This window comes from Oncorhynchus tshawytscha, linkage group LG12 (genome assembly GCF_018296145.1).
Source record: "Oncorhynchus tshawytscha isolate Ot180627B linkage group LG12, Otsh_v2.0, whole genome shotgun sequence".
In the NCBI taxonomy this organism is placed as follows: domain Eukaryota; kingdom Metazoa; phylum Chordata; class Actinopteri; order Salmoniformes; family Salmonidae; genus Oncorhynchus; species Oncorhynchus tshawytscha.
Window position 1 is genome coordinate 63,400,513 of NC_056440.1, and position 23,885 is coordinate 63,424,397.

At 46.8% G+C, this 23,885-nt stretch overlaps 1 protein-coding gene across 3 annotated transcripts in view; it reads right to left on the reverse strand.

Moving 5' to 3' along the window:
• Nucleotides 1–23,885, reverse strand: part of LOC112263642 (CD276 antigen) — an 86,528-nt gene that overhangs the window by 13,129 nt on the left and 49,514 nt on the right. For 2 of the 3 annotated variants that reach the window (XM_024440111.2, XM_024440110.2), the window contains exons 5-7: nt 19,536–19,670; nt 10,492–10,545; nt 748–786 (exon numbers count right to left, since the gene is read on the reverse strand). In XM_024440111.2, the coding sequence (XP_024295879.1) occupies nt 764–786; nt 10,492–10,545; nt 19,536–19,670 (212 nt within the window). In that variant the 3' untranslated portion in view covers nt 748–763. Of the gene's footprint in view, nt 1–596; nt 639–747; nt 787–10,491; nt 10,546–19,535; nt 19,671–23,885 lie in introns of all 3 variants that reach the window. The other variant, XR_006084718.1, reaches the window with a different exon arrangement.

Consider the following 23,885-nt stretch of genomic DNA (forward strand, 5'->3'; position numbering starts at 1 on the left):
TTCCTCTCTCTCTCTTTTTTACATGTTAAATAAATACCGTGAGCAAAAGATTGGCATAGTCAAATCCACTAAAGGGAGCAAATACACTGTAAGAAACAGATTATAAAAAGAGTGACTTGTTGAGGTGACGAAGACTATTATCAACACCTACGTGTCTGTCGGGCTGGGAGAGAGAGAGAACGAGAGAAAGTTGATGCTTCTCACTTTACAACCAGCCTGTCTTTTTTTAACCTCCTGTATTCTTGTGTCACTCCCGTCTCCCACAGAGACACACAAACACACCTGGTGCTGGCAGCTTAATGAGTCATCGCTCCAATGATTAAAGGTCTAATGCGGCCGTTTTTTAAAATCTCAATATCAAATAATAACATGCTGTAATTGAGGAAAATCATGTGTTTGACGGCACTGGGCCTTTAACATGAATTGGGCTTTAAGGTGGGTTAGGAAGGAGCTGGAATATTCAAAACCCACTTCTAATGACATTGCACAGAAATACATTTGTCATAGCAACCAATGACCCAAGACGTTCCCAAATTCCTGATTGTCCTTCACAGAATGAATGCAGCCTGAGGCTCATTACAGAAGCAGTTACCCACAGCCTCTGCAGACCTTGGGGCTTCGAGAGCACGTACTGCCTCCTGAAAATGAAATGCGAAGACATGACATGACACACACAAACGCACCCACACGGACACGCACATACACACATGAAGGATGTGTAATGATGTCATATTATGAGATTCTTACCTGTGTTCTATTGGCTTTAGCTTTTCAGGGGGGTCATGGCTGAAAGACAGAACAACATATGAAAATATGAGCTTCGTAATGCCAGTAAGACAATTAGGATCATAGAACAATACAACATTGTACAGTAGAACTGTTGGCTATTTGCAGCTGAAAGTGGTTCCCAGTAGCATGAGATGTGAACATGTATGTAGCCAGCCTTCATACCTTCTTTGTAATCTGCGTGTAGGGCTGTTGTGGTGACTGTATTACCGCCACACATGAGCCATGTGACCGTTGAGTCACAGTAATCTCCTTTTATGCACTCTTGACATGCATTAGTAGTACCCAACTCACTAAAGACCATCAGGTCACTAATGGTCTGGTACTCAGGGCTCTATTGTCCCTCTAACCCCTCTGACATTAATGCAAATGAAATAGAAAATCCCATCAAACACATCAAACAGTGTGTGCTTTTAAAACTTACCTCACTGTGATTGATACATTTGAAGAAAGAAGTTCAACAACAGGTTGAAACTGAATGAAAAGCATGGTCATTGTGGATGTTGTTTCAAAGCCCAACACAATTAAATGGGCAACGCTTTGTAAGGTGATGATTAATTCAAAACACCAATATGCATATTCGAGTTTATGCATACGGATTGGCCTGTGAGCCCAACACCACCCCCCAAAAAATAAAAAAATAAAAGAATGATTTGTCGTTTCTAGAAATCACCTTTGAGAGTGGACTGCATTATTATGCACACTGGATGGACTGTTTACCTTGTGCTTACACTCCAAACGTTCTATCCATGAGTCTAGGAGAGAACTTATAGGCCTATGCAATGCGGTTGGTAAATTGATTGTGCAGGGCGGCTAAGCCTTCAATTTCAGTGAATTTGTATTTGATTTTGAATAGCCTAGAAATAGGGCCTTTTTTATATTTTCATAATTAATAGGCTGACACATTACCTTTAGCTACAGCATATCTCACCACCGTGCATTTCCACCTCTTCCTCTCTCTTTCATTACTTTCACGCAGAGAGAGGGGCTGTCAACAGTTTAATGAAATAGGTTTCGGTGTGAATACATGTTACTCTCGATGTTCCTGATCAGATTTCACTAGGTTTCCCAAATGAAGCACTGGGTAGCTGTAGTAACAGGGTTGGAGAGCCCATGGCATACAGAGTACTGGGTAGCTGTAGTAACAGGGTTGGAGAGTCCATGGCATACAGAGTACTGGGTAGCTGTAGTAACAGGGTTGGAGAGCCCATGGCATACAGAGTACTGGGTAGCTGTAGTAACAGGGTTGGAGAGTCCATGGCATACAGAGTACTGGGTAGCTGTAGTAACAGGGTTGGAGAGCCCATGGCATACAGAGTACTGGGTAGCTGTAGTAACAGGGTTGGAGAGCCCATGGCATACAGAGTACTGGGTTGGAGAGCCCATGGCATTCAGAGTACTGGGTAGTAACAGGGTTGGAGAGCCCATGGCATTCAGAGTACTGGGTAGCTGTAGTAACAGGGTTGGAGAGCCCATGGCATACAGAGTACTGGGTAGCTGTAGTAACAGGGTTGGAGAGCCCATGGCATACAGAGTACTGGGTAGCTGTAGTAACAGGGTTGGAGAGCCCATGGCATACAGAGTACTGGGTAGCTGTAGTAACAGGGTTGGAGAGCCCATGGCATACAGAGTACTGGGTAGCTGTAGTAACAGGGTTGGAGAGCCCATGGCATACAGAGTACATAGCTGTAGTAACTGGGCCCATGGCATGAGTACTGTAAACAGGGTTGGAGAGCCCATGGCATACAGAGTACTGGGTAGCTGTAGTAACAGGGTTGGAGAGCCCATGTAACAGGGTTGGGTTGGAGCCCATGGCATACAGAGTACTGGGATAGCTGTAGTAACAGGGTTGGAGCTGTAGTAACAGGGTTGGAGAGCCCATGGCATACAGAGTACTGGGTAGCTGTAGTAACAGGGTTGGAGAGCCCATGGCATACAGAGTACTGGGTAGCTGTAGTAACAGGGTTGGAGAGCCCATGGCATACAGAGTACTGGGTAGCTGTAGTAACAGGGTTGGAGAGCCCATGGCATACAGAGTACTGGGTAGCTGTAGTAACAGGGTGTAGTAACAGGGGTTGGAGAGCCCATGGCATAACAGGGTTGGAGTACTGGGTAGCTGTAGTAACAGGGTTGGAGAGCCCATGGCATACAGAGTACTGGGTAGCTGTAGTAACAGGGTTGGAGAGCCCATGGCATACAGAGTACTGGCATACAGAGTACTGCTGTAGTAACAGGGTTGGAGAGCCCATGGCATACAGAGTACTGGGTAGCTGTAGTAACAGGGTTGGAGAGCCCATGGCATACAGAGTACTGGGTAGCTGTAGTAACAGGGTTGGAGAGCCCATGGCATACAGAGTACTGGGTAGCTGTAGTAACAGGGTTGGAGAGCCCATGGCATACAGAGTACTGGGTAGCTGTAGTAACAGGGTTGGAGAGCCCATGGCATACAGAGTACTGGGTAGCTGTAGTAACAGGGTTGGAGAGCCCATGGCATACAGAGTACTGGGTAGCTGTAGTAACAGGGTTGGAGAGCCCATGGCATACAGAGTACTGGGTAGCTGTAGTAACAGGGTTGGAGAGCCCATGGCATTCAGAGTACTGGGTAGCTGTAGTAACAGGGTTGGAGAGCCCATGGCATACAGAGTACTGGGTAGCTGTAGTAACAGGGTTGGAGAGCCCATGGCATTCAGAGTACTGGGTAGCTGTAGTAACAGGGTTGGAGAGCCCATGGCATACAGAGTTTGGGTGGAATGTCACATGTCGCGCAGCGAGAGGCTGCATGCTCCTCAAACAGTGGTTGATGCATGGAGTGAAATAACCAGAGTAGCCTAAAAAGCGAACCAGCAGGAAAGCAGTCTCCATTCACTATTAGAGTGGATGGCCTGTCTTTCCCCTCTGTCCCTGTTCCTACCCAATTAATAATGGGCCTTTCTAAATCCAAACAAATCTTACATATTAGTAAAGACACGATTAAATTGAGAATAGTGAACAGCATGTGAAGCCTGAGGAAAGGAACATAATGCAAGATTTCTTTTGCTACTTTCACAAACATCAATAGCCTATAGTCAGTTGCATCATGCAGCCCACATTTGTTTTGATTTCTAGGACATTCTAAGGTTTGTATCATTCACAACTAAAGTTGCCAAATAACTCTATAATATAGTATATCACTGTTACGCCCAACAGAGCCACTTCATATGCACACTCGCTCCTGAATGGGAAAAAGATCCTTTCTATTTCATTCAGCAAAGTTAAATTATACTATTCTTACTATAAAATCATATAAAATAAGGGCACAGGACTTATAAGCATATCTTGTAGCTAAATGAACAAGCCTACAGCCTATGGCATAGATAGGATAACATATAGTAGGCCAACTCATATTCTGTTCTTCTGAAATAAAATGTCTTCATATCATAATGTTTCTTTTAGACAAGCCTAAAATAAACAATAGATTTATTGTGATGGTGTATATTACATAAAAATGTTTCCATGTAAACTCAGCAAAAAAAGAAACCTCCTCTCACTGTCAACTGTGTTTATTTTCAGCAAACTTAACGTGTGTAAATATTTGTATGAACATAACAAGATTCAACAACTGAGACATAAACTGAACAAGTTCCACAGACATGTGACTAACAGAAATTGAATAATGTGTCCCTGAACAAAGGGGGGCGGTTAAAATCAAAAGTAACAGTCAGTAACTGGTGTGGCCACCAGCTGCATTTAAGTACCGCGAGTGACTCTCTTCCTCATCGACTGCACCAAATTTGCCAGTTCTTGCTGTGAGATGTTATCTCACTCTTCCAACAAGGCACGTGCAAGTTCCTGGACATTTCTGGGGGGAATGGCCCAAGCCTTCACCCTCCGATCCAACAGGTCCCAGTGTAACGCTCATTTCTTTGACGATAAATGCAAATCCGACCATCACCCCCTAGCACTTTTTGCCAGTCCTGTCTGGTCCAGCGACGGTGGACTTGTGCCCATAGGCAACATTGTTGCCAGTGATGTCTGGTGAGGACCTGCGTTACAGCAGGCCTACAAGCCCTCAGTCCAGCCTCTCTCAGCCTATTGCGGACAGTCTGTGCGTTCCTGGTGTAACTCAGTCCCGCAGGTGTGATGTTATGATGTACCAATCCTGTGCAGGTGTTGTTACACGTGGTCTGCCACTGCGAGGACAATCAGCTGTCTGTCCTGTCACCATGTAGCGCTGTATTAGACGTCTCACAGTACGTACAATTTATTGCCCTGGCCACATCTGCAGTCCTCATGCCTCCTTGCAGCATGGCTAAGGCACGTTCACGCAGATGAGCAGGGGCCCTGGGCATCTTTCTTTTGGTGTTTTTCAGAGTCAGTAGAAAGGCCTCTTTAGTGTCCTAAGTTTTCATAACTGTGACCTTAATTGCCTACAGTTTGTAAGCTGTCAGTGTCTTAATGACCTTTCCACAGGTGCATGTTCATTAATTGTTCATGGTTCATTGAATAAACATGGTAAACAGTGTTGAAACCCTTTACAATGAAGATCTGTGAAGTTATTTGGATTTTTACGAATGATCTTTGAAAGGCAGGGTCCTGAAAAAGGGATGTTTCTTTTTTTTGCTGAGTTTAGATGTTCCAAAAGCACGCATCAGCAGCTTGGATGCATGGAGGCCTGGAGAAGCTAAACGTGTTTATGTTAATTAGCGGTCAAATTAACGTGAGACCAGTATTTTTTTGCATGACAATAACCGGCAAAATTTCATGAATTCCACAGCCCTATTTGTGGGGCTATAGGTCCAAAACATCAGACCACTCTGGAGGCTCACATTAGTTTACAGTATTTACCCAACCTTATCATGACTCTCCCTAATGAACGAATGAGGCGGGATTACAATCTAACGGTTGTCTCTCTCTTTAACCCCCAACCCCCTGTCCCTCCCTCTCTCCTCTCCTCTCCTGTGTGTGTGTGCACCAACATTGCCCAGGCTAACAGGAAGCAGAGGGCACAGTGCTTTATTTAATTAGCCACTGCAGCGGAGTGCTCATGTGGAACCGACGCGTGGTGCGCCCTGGAACACTAAGGGGAGGCAGATCAGGGGAGTGAGATGGATTGACGACACGTCGCCTCCCCCCATGGGGGCTTCACTGGGCTGCAGGGGTACGGGTCACACGACAGGGAAGGGGGGGACATATGACGTTTGTGTGCAGGAATTCATCCTGGGAATGCTTGTTGCTGTCCCCTAAACCCTGCTCGACTAATGGAGAGCCCTGCCCCTGGGTGTACATTATACCTCTTCTCCCAGAGACACATCCTGCAAGCTCTTTGCAATTACTTTATCTAATATTCTGATCAGTGCTACGTGCTGTCAATGGCCCTCCATGTTGTTGTGATGCAGAATGCTGCTGACTGCTTTCATTAGGTCTGACAGCGCTCATTATTCCACATGATTTAGGAGCAGCTATCCCTCCGCTATCTCTCTCATATTGTGACAATGATCTGCTGGCCTTCTCTTCCCGGACCAACAGATAACCCTTGAAAAGAGGCTAAACCCTGCTCAGTACGCAAAGCACACGCCATTAACAGTTCAAAGAGGAGAGAGGGAAACCTTCTAGCAACACACTAGCTAACAGTATCTGGCCAAGTAGTACGGTAATATATGAAAAGCCAATGAAATATCCAACATGGTAGGGACACAATTAGCAGAGTCAGGTGCTGGTCTTCTCATGTGTTTTGATTATAAGAAAGGTCCCACCCACAAATTATGTGTGAAAGTAGAACGGAACATGAACATGCCTGAATATTACAGTCCTCATTTTGATGCAATTAGCTTTTTACACCAAAACCCCATTCTCAGGGTGCAGTTTGATAGTGTTGAAGTAAAGTCCCTCTTGAGGAAGGAGTGTACTGTACTATACTAGTGAGGAACACAAGCAGAAGCACATGAGTTATACAGAGGAACACTTAGCCGTAGAGCACAGGGACGTCTGTTAATTAGCTCTCCTGAAGTTCTTCTGTGGCCCACATCCACTAATGAAGGAATCATAACGACTGTATTTACATATCTTTAAGCGGTAATATGTGACACACTGGGACAGCACATGACAAGAGGAGCACCACAGACCACACTGGCTGCTGGGGAGAGAGGCTGGGGCTGGGGAGAGAGGCTGGGGCTGGGGAGAGAGGCTGGGTCTGGGTCGGTGGAGAGAAGCGGGGGCTGGGGATAGAGACTTAGGCTGGGGAGAGGCTGATGCTGGGGCTGGGGAGAGAGGCTGGGGAGAGAGGCTGGGGCTGGGGAGAGAGGCTGGGTCTGGGTCGGTGGAGAGAAGGGGGGCTGGGGATAGAGACTTAGGCTGGGGAGAGGCTGGGGCTGGGGCTGGGGAGAGGGCTGGGGAGAGAGGCTGGGGCTGGGGAGGGGCTGGGGAGAGAGGCTGGGGCTGGGGAGAGAGGCTGGGTCTGGGTCGGTGGAGAGGAGCGGGGGCTGGGGAGAGACTTAGGCTGGGGAGAGAGGTTGGGCTGGGGAGAGAGAGTGGGGAGAGAGGCTGGGGCTGGGGAGAGAGGCTGGGGCTGGGGAGAGAAACTGGGGAGAGAGGCTGGGGCTGGGGAGAGAGGCTGGGTCTGAGTCGGTGGAGAGAGCGGGGGCTGGGGATAGAGACTTAGGCTGGGGAGAGGCTGGGGAGAGAGGCTAGGGAGAGAGGCTGGGGAGAGAGGCTGGGGCTGGGGAGAGAGGCAGGGGAGAGGCTGGGGCTGGGGAGAGAGGCTGGGTCTGGGTCGGTGGAGAGAAGCGGGGGCTGGGGATAGAGACTTAGGCTGGGGAGCTGGCTGGGGCTGGGGAGAGAGGCTGGGGAGAGAGGCTGGGGCTGGGGAGAGAGGCTGGGGAGAGAGGCTGGGGCTGGGGAGAGAGGCTGGGTCTGGGTCGGTGGAGAGGAGCGGGGGCTGGGGATAGAGACTTAGGCTGGGGAGAGAGGTTGGGCTGGGGAGAGAGAGTGGGGAGAGAGAGGCTGGGGCTGGGGAGAGAGGCTGGGGCTGGGGAGAGAAACTGGGGAGAGGGCTGGGGCTGGGGAGAGAGGCTGGGTCTGAGTCGGTGGAGAGAGCGGGGGCTGGGGATAGAGACTTAGGCTGGGGAGAGGCTGGGGAGAGAGGCTAGGGAGAGAGGCTGGGGAGAGGGGCTGGGGAGAGGGCTGGGGAGAGAGGCTGGGGCTGGGGAGAGAGGCTGGGTCTGGGTCGGTGGAGAAACGGGGGCTGGGGATAGAGACTTAGGCTGGGGAGAGGCTGGGGAGAGAGGCTAGGGAGAGAGGCTGGGGAGAGGGGCTGGGGAGAGAGGCTGGGGAGAGAGGCTGGGGCTGGGGAGAGAGGCTGGGTCTGGGTCGGTGGAGAGAAACGGGGGCTGGGGATAGAGACTTAGGCTGGGGAGAGGCTGACGCTGGGGCTGGGGAGAGAGGCTGGGCTGGGGAGAGAGGCTGGGGAGAGAGGCTGGGGCTGGGGAGAGAGGCTGGGTCTGGGTCGGTGGAGAGAAGCGGGGGCTGGGGATAGAGACTTAGGCTGGGGAGAGAGGCTGGGCTGGGGAGAGAGAGTGGGGAGAGAGGCTGGGGCTGGGGAGAGAGGCTGGGGCTGGGGAGAGAGGGTGTGTCTGGCTCTCTAGACTCCTCTCACCTTCTCCTCATCAGTAGTACTGAGTAGATCAGTGAGGATTGCAGCTGGACATTTTTCATGACTTTGTGGTTCTCCTAATACCCATGGTCATGGGAATTGGACTATTTCATGAAAGGACACAAAACAATGTGCAATGTGTAATCTTGGTTCCCTGAGGAAAGGGAGGGGGATGTAAGCCTAACGTGAGAGATGGAGATGTGAGAGTTTCTCTAGAAATCTCGTGGTCATGCCTTTTCCCTTTCGTGACGTGGTCGTTGAACTTTACTTTTCAGGGTTGTCATGGTTGAAGAGATTAAACAGCTATCCCACTGAATTGTGGAGGCTATTATAAACACTGCTATGGGAATACACCAACTGTGATGTGACTGAGTCTGAGGCAGCTGCCCTGGACGTTTCTTGTGCGGTGTATTAAAATCATCAAGATATTTAGGTTGATGAGCTATTGCACCTGCCGCTCTACTGCGATTCAAGCGACTGTCATCCATCTTTCAGCTGTTGCCTTGGAGTATGGGTGACGTGGTCTCACTCCATGGTATCAGCATTATGGAGCATGACACTAGCTTGTCTTCAACCTTGACGGCACCTTGTCTCTGCAAGCCAGGTAGGAGGGTTAATTCACCTCACAACCGGAGACCACTTTCATTTCTCTCTGCCTCTTTCGGAGGGTGCTCAAATGGCTCTTTCTGATGTTGTTTCCCTCATGAAAGAACTGGGTCATGACAATGCACACTCTGCCAGTGCCCTGTTTCTAGGGCCTAGGCTAACTCCACAGAGCCCAGGATGCAGAGAGAGCAGAGCAGAGAGACAGACAGGGGCTAGTGGGGCAAAGAGAGAGATTGCAGCCCACTCCAAACAGTGTGCTGCTCTGGGATTACTGCAGCTAACTCTAAACTGCGCATCACGCTCAGATTACAAAACTCATTTCAGAAAAAGAGGTGAGGAGTGGGGAGTATGTGTGTATACTGTATGTGTATGTTGGAAATGGAGGAGGGGGAATGGGTGTTGTTGGCTCTTCCAGCTGCAAGCACATCAAGGATTTCAGGCCAGGCATCTTGTTTGTAAAGCGGTACCCTGCTAGCTAGCTGCTGTAACGCCGGTGAGGGGAACACCTCCCTTTCCAAACGCCCAGGATGAGCCCAGGCTGCTAGTTATCACTGGTTATTGTTCCAATCAGGCTGGCTTTGAAAAGGGAGGCACGCTCTCCTCCGGACAGCTCATTAAGATAACATACAAACGCAGCTTCCACATCATCCTGCATTTATTAAAGTGGCCTTCATTTCAGCTCCATTGTCTCACACAGGAACCTCTCCCCTTGTCAGCGCAATTGGAGCCAGATGGCAAAATAAAGCTGCTGTCTGGAGTGTTTTAAAGAGGTACATCAGAAGGCAGAAGAATGAGCCACTGAGCCCCTCTTCAGCTCACGCCCACCACCGTGCGCATGTGCACCACCGCCCGCACAGGTGTGTCTTTCAAGGAAAAGAGAAAGGTGAGGGGGTTGTTGAGGAGTCAGGTGAAAATAGTGGGTTGAGGTGGAGGGTCTTGGAGGTCTTCCTTTGTAGCCAGTACTGCACCTGTAGGTATGGGGGCCACTATGGGTTGCTCCTGCCACTGGGCTGCAGAGTTCTCTTCGAAACATTCACGAGACATGAATTAGGGAAACGAGACATTGTCCACTCTGCCCAGAGACCTTCCTTCACCTCTCGGCTTATTAAAATCACATAGTATTAACTGTGGCGTTCACAGGGAGGCTAAATAATTCAATCACACTAAAGAAGGAGTCAAATGAATAACTTTAAAGACATTAACGCTGGAGGGAGAGTCGTTCAGGCCCGTGCCTGGTATCCACCATGGCCTTGACTCAGAGCACAATTCATTCAGGACACAATATTAAGTAGTATCACACAATTGTGCTGAAAGACGTGCTCACCGCCCAAACATCAGTACTGCATTTGGACATTGCACCGGAAGAAGCAGATATCCAGAATGGGGTATGCAGGAGCATTGAGGAGTAATTAGCCTCTATGTGTATGGTGTAAAAATGTGGTGATGGTTGTTCCAGATGTGCCTTGGCTGACCTGTCTTAGACTGCTCCTCTTCCTGCAGCTCTTTGGCCTCTTCAAGCTCCTTGGCTGTGGAGAGAGAAGCCATCAGACCATTAAACACACAGAAAACACACAGGCACGCAACAGCACGCACGCAATGCACTATTCCTCTGGATTTCATAAGGCAGCAGCTCATTTAAACCTACGGTGTGCTCATGCTTCACGGCTCAGTCGGGGGCTGAGGCTGCATGTGGCACTGGGCCACAGCTGCCCCCCCTGGCCTGGCCCACTCACAAAGACAGTAATCACATTAAGCTATGGCCACTGGCCCTCCTCTCTGGAAACATACTGTCAACTGGGCCAGGCTGACAGAAACCACAGTGATGGGCACACACGAGCGTGGGCACACGGAGGCAGTAATAAACGTGCTCACGCACACACACACACACACACACATAAACACAAGCACACCTACACACACGCACACATTTCATGCATGTTAACATTAGAAGCCTCCTCCCTAAGTTTGTTCTATTCACTGCTTTAGCATACTCAGCCAACCCGGATGTTCTAGCTGTGTCTGAATCCTGGCTTAGGAAGACCACCAAAAATTCAGAAATTTTAATTCCAAACTACAACATTTTCAGACAAGATAGAACTGCCAAAGGGGGCGGTGTTGCAATCTACTGCAAAGATAGCCTGCAGAGTTCTGTCCTACTATCCAGGTCTGTACCCAAACAATTTGAACTTCTACTTTTAAAAATCCACCTCTCTAAAAACAAGTCTCTCACCGTTGCCACCTGCTATAGACCACCCTCTGCCCCCAGCTGTGCTCTGGACACCATATGTGAACTGATTGCCCCCCATCTATCTTCAGAGTTCGTGCTGCTAGGTGACCTAAACTGGAACATGCTTAACACCCCAGCCATCCTACAATCTAAACTTGATGCCCTCAATCTCACACAAATTATCAATGAACCTACCAGGTACCTCCCCAAAGCCTTAAACACGGGCACCCTCATAGATATCATCCTAACCAACTTCCCCTCTAAATACACCTCTGCTGTCTTCAACCAAGATCTCAGCGATCACTGCCTCATTGCCTGCATCCGTAATGGGTCAGCGGTCAAACGACCTCCACTCATCACTGTAAAACGCTCCCTGAAACACTTCTGCGAGCAGGCCTTTCTAATCGACCTGGCCGGGGTATCCTGGAAGGATATTGATCTCATCCCGTCAGTAGAGGATGCCTGGATATTTTTTTAAAATGCCTTCCTAACCATCTTAAATAAACATGCCCCATTCAAGAAATTTAGAACCAGGAACAGATATAGCCCTTGGTTCTCCCCAGACCTGACTGCCCTTAACCAACACAAAAACATCCTATGGCGTTCTGCATTAGCATCGAACAGCCCCGTGATATGCAGCTGTTCAGGGAAGCTAGAAACCATTATACACAGGCAGTTAGAAAAGCCAAGGCTAGCTTTTTCAAGCAGAAATTTGCTTCGTGCAACACTAACTCAAAAAAGTTCTGGGACACTGTAAAGTCCATGGAGAATAAGAACACCTCCTCCCAGCTGCCCACTGCACTGAAGATAGGAAACACTGTCACCAATGATAAATCCACCATAATTGAGAATTTCAATAAGCATTTTTCTACGGCTGGCCATGCTTTCCACCTGGCTACTCCTACCCCGGACAACAGCACTGCACCCCCAACAGCAACTCGCCCAAGCCTTCCCCATTTCTCCTTCTCCCAAATCCATTCAGCTGATGTTCTGAAAGAGCTGCAAAATCTGGACCCCTACAAATCAGCCGGGCTAGACAATCTGGACCCTTTCTTTCTAAAATTATCTGCCGAAATTGTTGCCACCCCTATTACTAGCCTGTTCAACCTTTCTTTCGTGTCGTCTGAGATTCCCAAAGATTGGAAAGCAGCTGCGGTCATCCCCCTCTTCAAAGGGGGACACTCTTGACCCAAACTGCTACAGACCTATATCTATCCTACCGTGCCTTTCTAAGGTCTTCGAAAGCCAAGTCAACAAACAGATTACCGACCATTTCGAATCTCACCATACCTTCTCTGCTATGCAATCTGGTTTCAGAGCTGGTCATGGGTGCACCTCAGCCACGCTCAAGGTCCTAAACGATATCTTAACCGCCATCGATAAGAAACATTACTGTGCAGCCGTATTCATTGATCTGGCCAAGGCTTTCGACTCTGTCAATCACCACATCCTCATCGGCAGACTCGACAGCCTTGGTTTCTCAAATAATTGCCTCGCCTGGTTCACCAACTACTTCTCTGATAGAGTTCAGTGTGTCAAATCGGAGGGTCTGCTGTCCGGACCTCTGGCAGTCTCTATGGGGTGCCACAGGGTTCAATTCTTGGACCGACTCTCTTCTCTGTATACATCAATGAGGTCGCTCTTGCTGCTGGTGAATCCCTGATCCACCTCTACGCAGACGACACCATTCTGTATACTTCCGGCCTTCTTTGGACACTGTGTTAACAACCCTCCAGGCAAGCTTCAATGCCATACAACTCTCCTTCCGTGGCCTCCAATTGCTCTTAAATACAAGTAAAACTAAATGCATGCTCTTCAACCGATCGCTACCTGCACCTACCAGCCTGTCCAACATCACTACTCTGGACGGCTCTGACTTAGAATACGTGGACAACTACAAATACTTAGGTGTCTGGTTAGACTGTAAACTCTCCTTCCAGACCCATATCAAACATCTCCAATCCAAAGTTAAATCTAGAATTGGCTTCCTATTTCGCAACAAAGCATCCTTCACTCATGCTGCCAAACATACCCTTGTAAAACTGACCATCCTACCAGTCCTCGACTTTGGCGATGTCATTTACAAAATAGCCTCCAATACCCTACTCAACAAATTGGATGCAGTTTATCACAGTGCAATCCGTTTTATCACCAAAGCCCCATATACTACCCACCATTGCGACCTGTACGCTCTCGTTGGCTGGCCCTCGCTTCATACTCGTCGCCAAACCCACTGGCTCCATGTCATCTACAAGACCCTGCTAGGTAAAGTCCCCCTTATCTCAGCTCGCTGGTCACCATAGCATCTCCCACCTGTAGCACACGCTCCAGCAGGTATATCTCTCTAGTCACCCCCAAAACCAATTCTTTCTTTGGCCGCCTCTCCTTCCAGTTCTCTGCTGCCAATGACTGGAACGAACTACAAAAATCTCTGAAACTGGAAACACTTATCTCCCTCACTAGCTTTAAGCACCAACTGTCAGAGCAGCTCACAGATTACTGCACCTGTACATAGCCCACCTATAATTTAGCCCAAACAACTACCTCTTTCCCAACTGTATTTAATTTTTATTTATTTATTTATTTTGCTCCTTTGCACCCCATTATTTTTATTTCTACTTCCACATTCTTCCATTGCAAAACTACCATTCCAGTGTTTTACTTGCTATATTGTATTTACTTTGCCACCATGGCCTTTTGCCTTTACCTCCTTCTCACCTCATTTGCTCACATTGTATATAGACTTGTTTATACTGTATTATTGACTGTATGTTTGTTTTACTCCATGTGTAACTCTGTGTCGTTGTATCTGTCGAACTGCTTTGCTTTATCTTGGCCAGGTCGCAATTGTAAATGAGAACTTGTTCTCAACTTGCCTACCTGGTTAAATAAAGGTAAAATAAAAAAATAAAAAATAAACACTCCAAAAATAGACCAGGAACAGAGGAACCAGAGGACGGCTGATTTGAATTTCCTGACACCATCCTCAGCTCCATTGTGTTAAGAGAGAGAGTCTGCATTTAGTGTCAGACACTTACCGAATGCCCAGATTCAACTGACCATTGGACCAAATTAAACGTGAAAGCAACAATATTGTCTCTGAGTTTTTTTGTATGCTGCAATTTACAAGACTGACAGAGAAAGAAAATCCTTGCAAAATAACAAAAAAAATTGCAGCAGTAAAAAGATTGGTATGTTTCATTTAAAATATATATGCTGCTTCTATTGTAGTGTCCACAGTCCTTCATACATCACACTATTCCATTTCCGTTCCACATTCCTTCAAGTCCATTTTGTATTCGCATTTTGAAAACACCACACTCAGACAGTATGTGTATGCCCACAGGTTATAATTTCTCAGAGTGATTCATTCAAATCTCCAGCTTTTCAAGTGAGTTGTTTTCCCCCTTTCTTCGCAGGGCATACCTACCTATTTCTGGATCCCTCCTCAGAATGATTATCTGTGAGGATTTCACAGGAATCCATTTGAGAAGGACACATATTTGAGCAGCTGTCCTCCTCTAAATTATGGTGCCAAAAGGACAGTTAGTTTAAACAAACATTCACTCGAAACCTTTACAGCATTTATTTTTTATGATGAAGACAGCGGGAATAGAATCACCGACCTCCTCTCTCTCTCTCTCTCTCTCTCTCTCACCCTTTACCTCAGCACTATGACGTCACACTCTAACTCTAAAAGTTGGTTCTAAAATATGAATAATGAATGTGGAGTGTAAATGTTCTGTGAGAGACCTTGAGCCGCCTCTCCTCAGTTAACAGCCAACACCTCCTGTCCTGCACCTTATACCACCCACCTGTATTCTCTAGTCGGCTGGCCCCCGCTACATATTCGTCGCCAGACCCACTGGCTCCAGGTCATCTACAAGTCCATGCTAGGTAAAGCTCTGCCTTATCTCAGTTCACTGGTCACGATGGCAACACCCACCCGTAGCACGCGCTCCAGCAGGTGTCTCTCACTGATCATCCCTAAAGCCAACACCTCATTTGGCCGCCTTTCCTTACAGTTCTCTGCTGCCTGTGACTGGAACGAATTGCAAAAATCACTGAAGTTGGAGACTTTTATCTCCCTCACCAACTTTAAACATCTGCTATCTGAGCAGCTAACCGATCGCTGCAGCTGTACATAGTCCATCGGTAAATAGCCCACCCAATTTACCTACCTCATCCCCATACTGTTTTTATTTATTTACTTTTCTGCTCTTTTGCACACCAATATCTCTACCTGCACATGACCATCTGACCATTTATCACCCCAGTGTTAATCTTCTAAATTGTAATTATTTGCCTACCTCCTCATGCCTTTTGCACACAATGTATATAGACTCTCTCTTTTTTTTCCTACTGTGTTATTGACTTGTTTATTGTCTACTCCATGTGTAACTCTGTGTCGTTGTCTGTTCACACTGCTATGCTTTATCTTGGCCAGGTCACAGTTGTAAATGAGAACTTGTTCTCAACTAGCCTACCTGGTTAAATAAAGGTGAAATAAAAAACAACCTCTGACACTATGGGACGAGCAGCCTCCAGGGACACTTCTACAGTACCAGGATGAACCAAGCATTTCAGAGACGCCTCTATGTCAAAGTCAAAATGGTGGCTGCCATCCACAGAGTTTGAGTGAAATCTGCTCTGGCAAGGGGAAGCGGCCATCGTAAAACTCTGAGATGGATTTCAGAGTTTAGGTCCAATATAAGAAGGTTATTTAAGTGATTAGTTACATCCCATACGCATGCAGGGATAAATAACAAGTGAGTGCAGCAGCTGGATGAAGCACCTGGAAGATGGAAGCTCACGGAGGACAGATATCCCCTGTACCCAGGGGAGTGATGTGAATCATCCATGTCCCCACGATGACCTTCATCTATCACAGAGGGCCATTCGTCCCATGTCACCGACACATAACACACTCCACATAACACACTCCACATAACACACTCCACATAACACACTCCACATAACACACTCCACATAACACACTCCACATAACACACTCCACATAACACACTCCACATAACACACTCCACATAACACACTCCACATAGCACACTCCACATAACACACTCCACATAACACACTCCACATAGCACACTCCACATAGCACACTCCACATAACACACTCCGGTGGTACGTCTGATTAAATCACACGCTCATTTGAATATAAAATGAGCTTCAGGAATATGGTACACTGGTCCATTTACAGAATATGTTGGACATGTACGGTATACACATTCATTATGCAAGAAAGGAAGGAAGGAAGGAAGGAAGGAAGGAAGGAAGGAAGGAAGGAAGGAAGGAAGGAAGGAAAAAGGGAAGCAAAGAAAAAAGGAAGTAAGGAAGAAAGATGTACTGCAACAAATACTAGAATAAATTGAGCTTTCATCTCCCAGACTCCAATCCCACTTGCTGCTCTGCCCAGTTAGGATACACATCCACTGCTCCATATACAATATGACAGGGAAGAAAAATGGCTTACTCTGTTTTGGACTACTTTTGACCCCTCTACCCTCACTACCCAGAGTTTCAGAGGAGAGAGTCAACTTCAATCTGGCCAAAACCAAGAACACCATTAAAAGATAAGACAGCCTCAATTAGGTTGCACTTTCCTGCTTCCTGCAGTTCCAACAGCTGTGAATGTGCACTTCAACACATCTCCACATCTGTATTCATAGGGTATCAATTTATATGGGTGTGCGAGTCTGCGTGCTACGTGAAGAAGTCAATGTATGTTACTCTTCAACTCGGCAAACAAGGATCCTAAAGAACTTGGAAACATTCACAGACAGGGAACAGAATGAGACTTAACCTCTCATTTAGTTGAGTGGTGCACCGCCAGTTTATCAACCCTCTATCTCTACTACTACTGGAGGAGCAGCCTGCTCCTTCTGGTTACTCGAGAACAGGTCTGCGACCCCACAAGACCTTTTGCTCATGGTATGGAATCAGTGTTTCCCCTAGGATTCTTTTCAGCAGTGCGGGGGGGCAGAAAAATAAATATATTATAATTTTATTTGCATGTTTTATATTTTGCAGTATATATGAAATGAATATCAGGGAAACACTGGGAATGTATTGTAATACTCTCTCCCTCTCTCTTTCCATTTCATTTTGATTTCATATGTTCCATCGAGCTATAATTATTCTTGCCTGTGCGTGTGTGTCGGTTCCAGATATATTTTTAAACCCCAGGGACCAGTGCAGACACTGGCTGACCTTTATTTAAATGTCTCCTCCACTCGGAGTACATCTCATTACAGCCAGGCCACCGGCTCCCCACCATACATCTCGGCTCAAAACCGAGTTCTCTCAGTCAGTCCCTACTCTGCCTGCAAGCCGTCCCCAGCTATTCAGTAGTGCTAATTATCAGACTCTTCTAAATGAACTTCCTGCAGACAGACGGGGTCACAGCATCCCTCCACAGCAGCAGATAATCATATATAGATACAAACACAGTCTGGGTGTTAAGATTCTGAACCAGCTGTCTATGACACTGGCACCTCATGTTAACATGTCATCCCTGGTAACCACCACTCTCCTCCCACTGTCATCCCTGGTAACCACCACTCTCCTCCCTCTGTCATCTCTGGTAACCACCACTCTCCTCCCGCTGTCATCCCTGGTAACCACCACTCTCCTCCCTCTGTCATCTCTGGTAACCACCACTCTCCTCCCGCTGTCATCCCTGGTAACCACCACACTCCTCCCGCTGTCATCCCTGGTAACCACCACTCATCTCGCTGTCATCCCTGGTAACCACCACTCTCCTCCCGCTGTCATCCCTGGTAACCACCACTCTCCTCCACCAGCTGTCATCCCTGGCAACCACCACTCTCCTCCCCTGCTGTCATCCCTGGTAACCACCAGCCTCATCCCTCCACCACTTCCTCCCTCTGCTGTCATCCTCTTCCCTGGTAACCACCACTCTCCTCCCGCTGTCATCCCTGGCAACCACCACTCTCCTCCCGCTGTCATCCCTGGTAACATCCACTCTCCTCCCGCTGTCAACCCTGGTAACCGCCAGCCTTCTCCCGCTGTCATCCCTGGTAACCACCAGCCTCCTCCCGCTGGCATCCCTGGTAACCACCACTCTCCTCCCTCTGTCATCCCTGGTAACCACCACTCTCTTCCCTGGTAACCACCACTCTCCTCCCTCTGTCATCCCTGGTAACCACCAGCCTCCTCCTGCTGTCATCCCTGGTAACCACCACTCTCCTCCCACTGTCATCCCTGGTAACCACCACTCTCCTCCCACTGTCATCCCTGGTAACCACCACTCTCCTCTCGCTGTCATCCTTGGCAACCACCACTCTCCTCCCGCTGTCATCCCTGGTAACCGCCAGCCTCCTCCCGCTGTCATCCCTGGTAACTACCATACTCCTCCCGCTGTCATCCCTGGTAACCGCCAGCCTCCTCCCGCTGTCATCCCTGGTAACTACCATACTCCTCCCGCTGTCATCCCTGGTAACTGCCATCCTCCTCCCGCTGTCATCCCTGGTAACTACCATCCTCCTCCCGCTGTCATCCCTGGTAACTACCATCCTCCTCCCGCTGTCATCTCTGGTAACCACCACTCTCCTCCTGCTGTCATCCCTGGTAACCACCACTCTCCTCCTGCTGTCATCCCTGGTAACCACCACTCTCCTCCCACTGTCATCCCTGGTAACCACCACTTTCCTCCCACTGTGTCTTCCACATAACCTGGGCTCCAGTTTCACTATTATACAGGTCAGGCAGGGCTACTCTGTGAGGGTTTGGGGAAATCATTGGGACAGCCATTTTGCATTTGAACTAGTGTCCTCAGAAGGGTCTGAAAGCAGGACGGGTCTGTACATTATTCACCTCATCAACTCTACACACAATAGAACAATAAAAAAACACACCTCTATAATAATCTCTATTTTAATGTCGGTATTATATCATCAATGTTTCTCTCTCACTTTCATCACTTTTGGCTCTAATAACATTTTCTCTAATCTTTATACTGTTATGCTTATGCAAAGATGAAAGAAAGCACCCAATCACACCCTTCTTTAACCTTGGAAGATTCATATGGGATTTTGGGAGTTGTTTCTTAAGAGGTGCCCAACTATCTCCATTGAAATGGGTGTTCAAGTGTAGTCTCTGCATGTGTTTATGGAACAGCTCAGTGTGTTCTTGTGAAAAGTGTTGTTCAGAAAGACAACAGAGCGGTGCTGTTGAGACAGACTGCAGAGTTGAGTGGGTCTCTTTGATCCTTCTCACAGTTGTTCAGACAGACATACAGACAGGTACCTGCTCTGTCCTCCTCACAGCTCTCCTTGATCTTCCTACGGCAGACTGCAGCCAGGGCGATGAGCAGACCCAGCAGACACACAGCCAGGCCCACAGTCACCCACAGAGCCACCGGGGGAAACACCATGTTCTGACCTGGGAGAGGGGGAGAGAGATCGAGAAAGGAGGAGGGAGGAAGATACAGAAAAGGAGACAGATACAGTTAGTAGAGAGGAGGGCACTCAACATGGTCATCACCATGACTACCCCATCCTCCCCACCGCTATGGCTGCCTATCACCATTCCCATAACCATCACCATCATCTCACCATTATACAGTTGAAGTCAGAAGATTACATGCACAGGTTAGAGTCATTAAAACAAATTTTCAACCACTCCACAAATTTCTTGTTAACAAACTATAGTTTTGGCAACTCGGTTAGGACATCTACTTTGTGCAGTCATTTTTCCAACAATTGGTTAGACAGATTAATTCACTGTATCACAATTCCAGTAGGTCAGAAGTTTAAATACACTAAGTTGACTGTGCCTTTAAACAGCAGGGAAAATTCCAGAAAATGATGTCATGGCTTTAGAAGCTTCTGATAGGCTAATTGACATAATTTGAGTCCATTGGAGGTGATGTATTTCAAGGCCTAACTTCAAACTCAGTGCCTCTTTGACATCATTGGAAAATTAAAAGAAATCAGCCAAGACCACGTTCATCTGTACAAACAATAGTATGCAAGTATAAACACCATGGGACGACGCAACCGTCATACCGTTCAGGAAGGAGACACATTCTGTCTCCTAGAGATGAACGTACTTTGGTGCGAAAAGTGCAAATCAATCCCAGAACAACAGCAAAGGACCTTGTGAAGATGCTGGAGGAAACAGGTACAACATTATCTATATCCACAGTAAATCGAGTCCTATATCGACATAACCTGAAAGGCCGCTCAGCAAGGAAGAAGACAATGCTCCACAAAAAAAAAAAGCCAAACTACGGTTTGCAGCTGCACATGGGGACAAAGATTGTACCTTTTGGAGAAATGTCCTCTGGTCTGATGAAACAAAAATAGAACTGTTTGGCCATAATGACCATCGTTATGTTTGAAGGAAAAAGGGGGAGGCTTTCGAGCCGAAGAACACCATCCCAACCGTGAAGCACGGGGGTGGCAGCATCATGTTGTGGGGGTGCTTTGCTGCAGAAGGGACTGGTGCACTTCACAAAATAGGTGACATCATGAGGAAGGAAAATTATGTGGATATATTAAAGCAACATCTCAAGACATCAGTCAAGAAGTTAAAGCTTGGTCGCAAATGGGTCTTCCAAATGGACAGACCCCAAGCATACTTCCAAAGTTGTGGCAAAATGGCTTAAGGACAACAAAGTCAAGGTATTGGAGTGGCCACCACAAAGCCCTGACCTCAATCCTATAGAAAATTTGTGGGTAGAACTGAAAAAGACCTACAAACCTGACTCAGTTACACCAGCTCTGTCAGGAGGGATGGGCCAAAACTTATTGTGGGAAGCTTGTGGAAGGCTACTCGAAACATTTGACCCATGTTAAACAATGTAAAGGCAATGCTACCAAATACTAATTGAGTGTATGTAAACTTCTGACCCACTGGGAATGTGATGAAAGAAATAAAAGCTGAAATAAATCATTCTCTCTACTATTATTCTGACATTTCACATTCTTAAAATAAAGTGGTGATCCTAACTGACCTAAAACAGGGATTTTTTACTAGGATTAAATGTCAGGAATTGTGAAAAACTGAGTTTTAATGTATTTGGCTAAAGGTGTTTGTAAACTTCTGACTTCAACTGTATGTGCCCTTACCACATCATTATTGTCACCATATTACAGATTATCATCATCATCACCCTCCTTATATCATGCTTGTATCATCTGGATGTTAGGGAACATTTACTTTATTTGAAATGAACAAGATGTGGTGATTCATCGAGATCCATTTAACAAACACTTGAGTGTTAAAAACATGGCCAGATGGCAGAGATATCTCAGCAGTTGGAGTACTTTGTGTTGTCTTTTTCTACCCAACAGCCTTGGCACTGCGAAAGAGGATGTGGGCACTAGGTATCCTCATGCCTTCTGCTGCATTCACAACCTGTCATCTGGAGTAATGATGCCCAATGACATCACTCGGTTTTATCCTATTAATCATAAATAGAAATCAAATATGATGTTGTATTTGTATAATTCTGATGCTACACTGCCAATGAAAAAAGAAAAAACGAAGCGGAGCATTTTTCTGACGGTTGTGAGAATGACTGTCTATCAGACAGTTTAGCACACAATTCACTCTAGAGAGAATGAAATATCAAAGTGAGAGACAGCTTCTTGACAAGATAAAACCAACAAAAATCTGGTCAGCAAGACAAAGATATTGCAGACATCCCCAAATTTCCCCAGGGCATTCCAATGTAACGGAATAAAGTAGAGGAGGAAAAACAGCTTGAGACACTAAATAGCTTGAAGGCTGGCTATAATACAAACTGGCCTCCTTCAGAGAACACACTCTGGGAAGATAATTGTAAAAAGTCTCGAAATTGACTAGCGTTGGGATGGAGAAATGACCAAGCATCTGTAAGGACTTGGCACAGGACAGACGGAGAGGACAGAGACACACTATTGCACAGCCAAGATGGAGGTCAATAGGAAGTCTCCTTCCTATTGGGAGAGAGAGAGAGAGAGAGAGAGAGAGAGAGAGAGAGAGAGAGAGAGAGAGAGAGACAGAGAGAGACAGAGAGAGAGAGACAGAGAGAGAGAGGGGACTTCTGTCCATTGCAGTGGATGAGGAGGGCCAGGAATGTGTCATAATGGTAGATGAGACAGGATGCAGAGAAATGGAGAGCTCTAGGGGGGGCAGTTGGGGTGGCATTCTCTGAGTAAGACAGAAAAGGTTCATTTCACCTCCTATCTGTTTGTTTACCTTTATTTGGCCAAGTAAGTTGAGTGTTTGAATCAAAACATGTTTTGACAGTATGTGGCCATGAGAGCCTTCATACGTATGTGATTATTAGAACACATTATGGGAAGCAAGATTATGCATAACCACGTAATCCTATTTATGATTAACCATATTACATGGCTATTGTATAATATGCCATGAAGAATCATACACTATATATATTTTGGCATATATTTAGGAGGGCTTATGATGCGATCCTGGTGCTATATTCAATCAACAAAAAATTGGTTTTCAGAGTGACTGATAATGTTTAATATAAGGGTGTTTTGGCCGACCATAATCATCATTGAAATGTGACAGATGTGGATGTGCTGGATGTGTTGCTACAGATTGGCTTCTAATAAACTCTGTTCCAGCCCAAACCGATATCAACAGCAACTTGTCATATAGAGAAAGGAGAAAACGTAGATAGTCCATCTTGTCATTTTGACAAAGCAGTATATAGTTCCTTGGGCCAACCATGACTGATGAGCTCCACTGTCTCTCTGTAGAGCTCTTTGCTCCGTGCTATTTAAAGGATAACCACTGTGACCGTGTTAATTCCAAATGCAAAGGCCAAAATTACAGATGAATACTAGGTAGTACCGTGTTCTGCTCGCTGTACACTCTGCTTCGTGCATGAAATGTCCACATAGAGCTATAATAAGACAGAGAAGTAATGAATGTGTCTGGCACTTTGAAGCAGAGCAGAGCTGTGCTCTCAGCTTCTCCCTCTCTCTCACCCCTCCCTCCGTTTTCTCGATCCCTAAGGGCAGGCTGATCAAGACAGATGTCGTAGTCGGCTATCATTTCAGCGCTGGGGCCCCAAAGGGCTGCAGGATCATATTTTTCTTTTTCTCTTGTTTGATGATGTGATTTTGTTTTCTTCAGAAAGAGATTTGTCTCTAATGGCTCTGTTTACCTATCGTCTCTTTCCCCTCCACCCATTCCTTCTCTGCTGGGGTGAGGATGGAGTGTTTTGGGCTGCCTGTTACATCATTGAAAGTCGGGAGACTGCAGAGCTGCAGTAATGGGGCCACAGAGGTGCAACTTCTGGGCTCTGCACTGACCTCAACACATACAGTTTATAGAAGCAAAACACAGGTCTATTTATGTAAACATCACTTTACAGTAATTACAGTGAGATAAGACTTGGAGGTTGGGCTGGACTACAGCCCTTAAATATTATCAGGCAGGTCGACTTGAGTGTAGGTGTCGAAAGGAAGCCTAACAAAAAGGTAAAAATATTTATTTTTTATGGGAGTGAATGCAGTATGATTAAACACCACCTAGATATGGACTCTTAATAGAGGCCCTGCATGACCAAAAAATACATTTAACTCCCCATTCATTCTTTAAGACACACAGGGGCCTCACGCAGGCCAAGCTGAA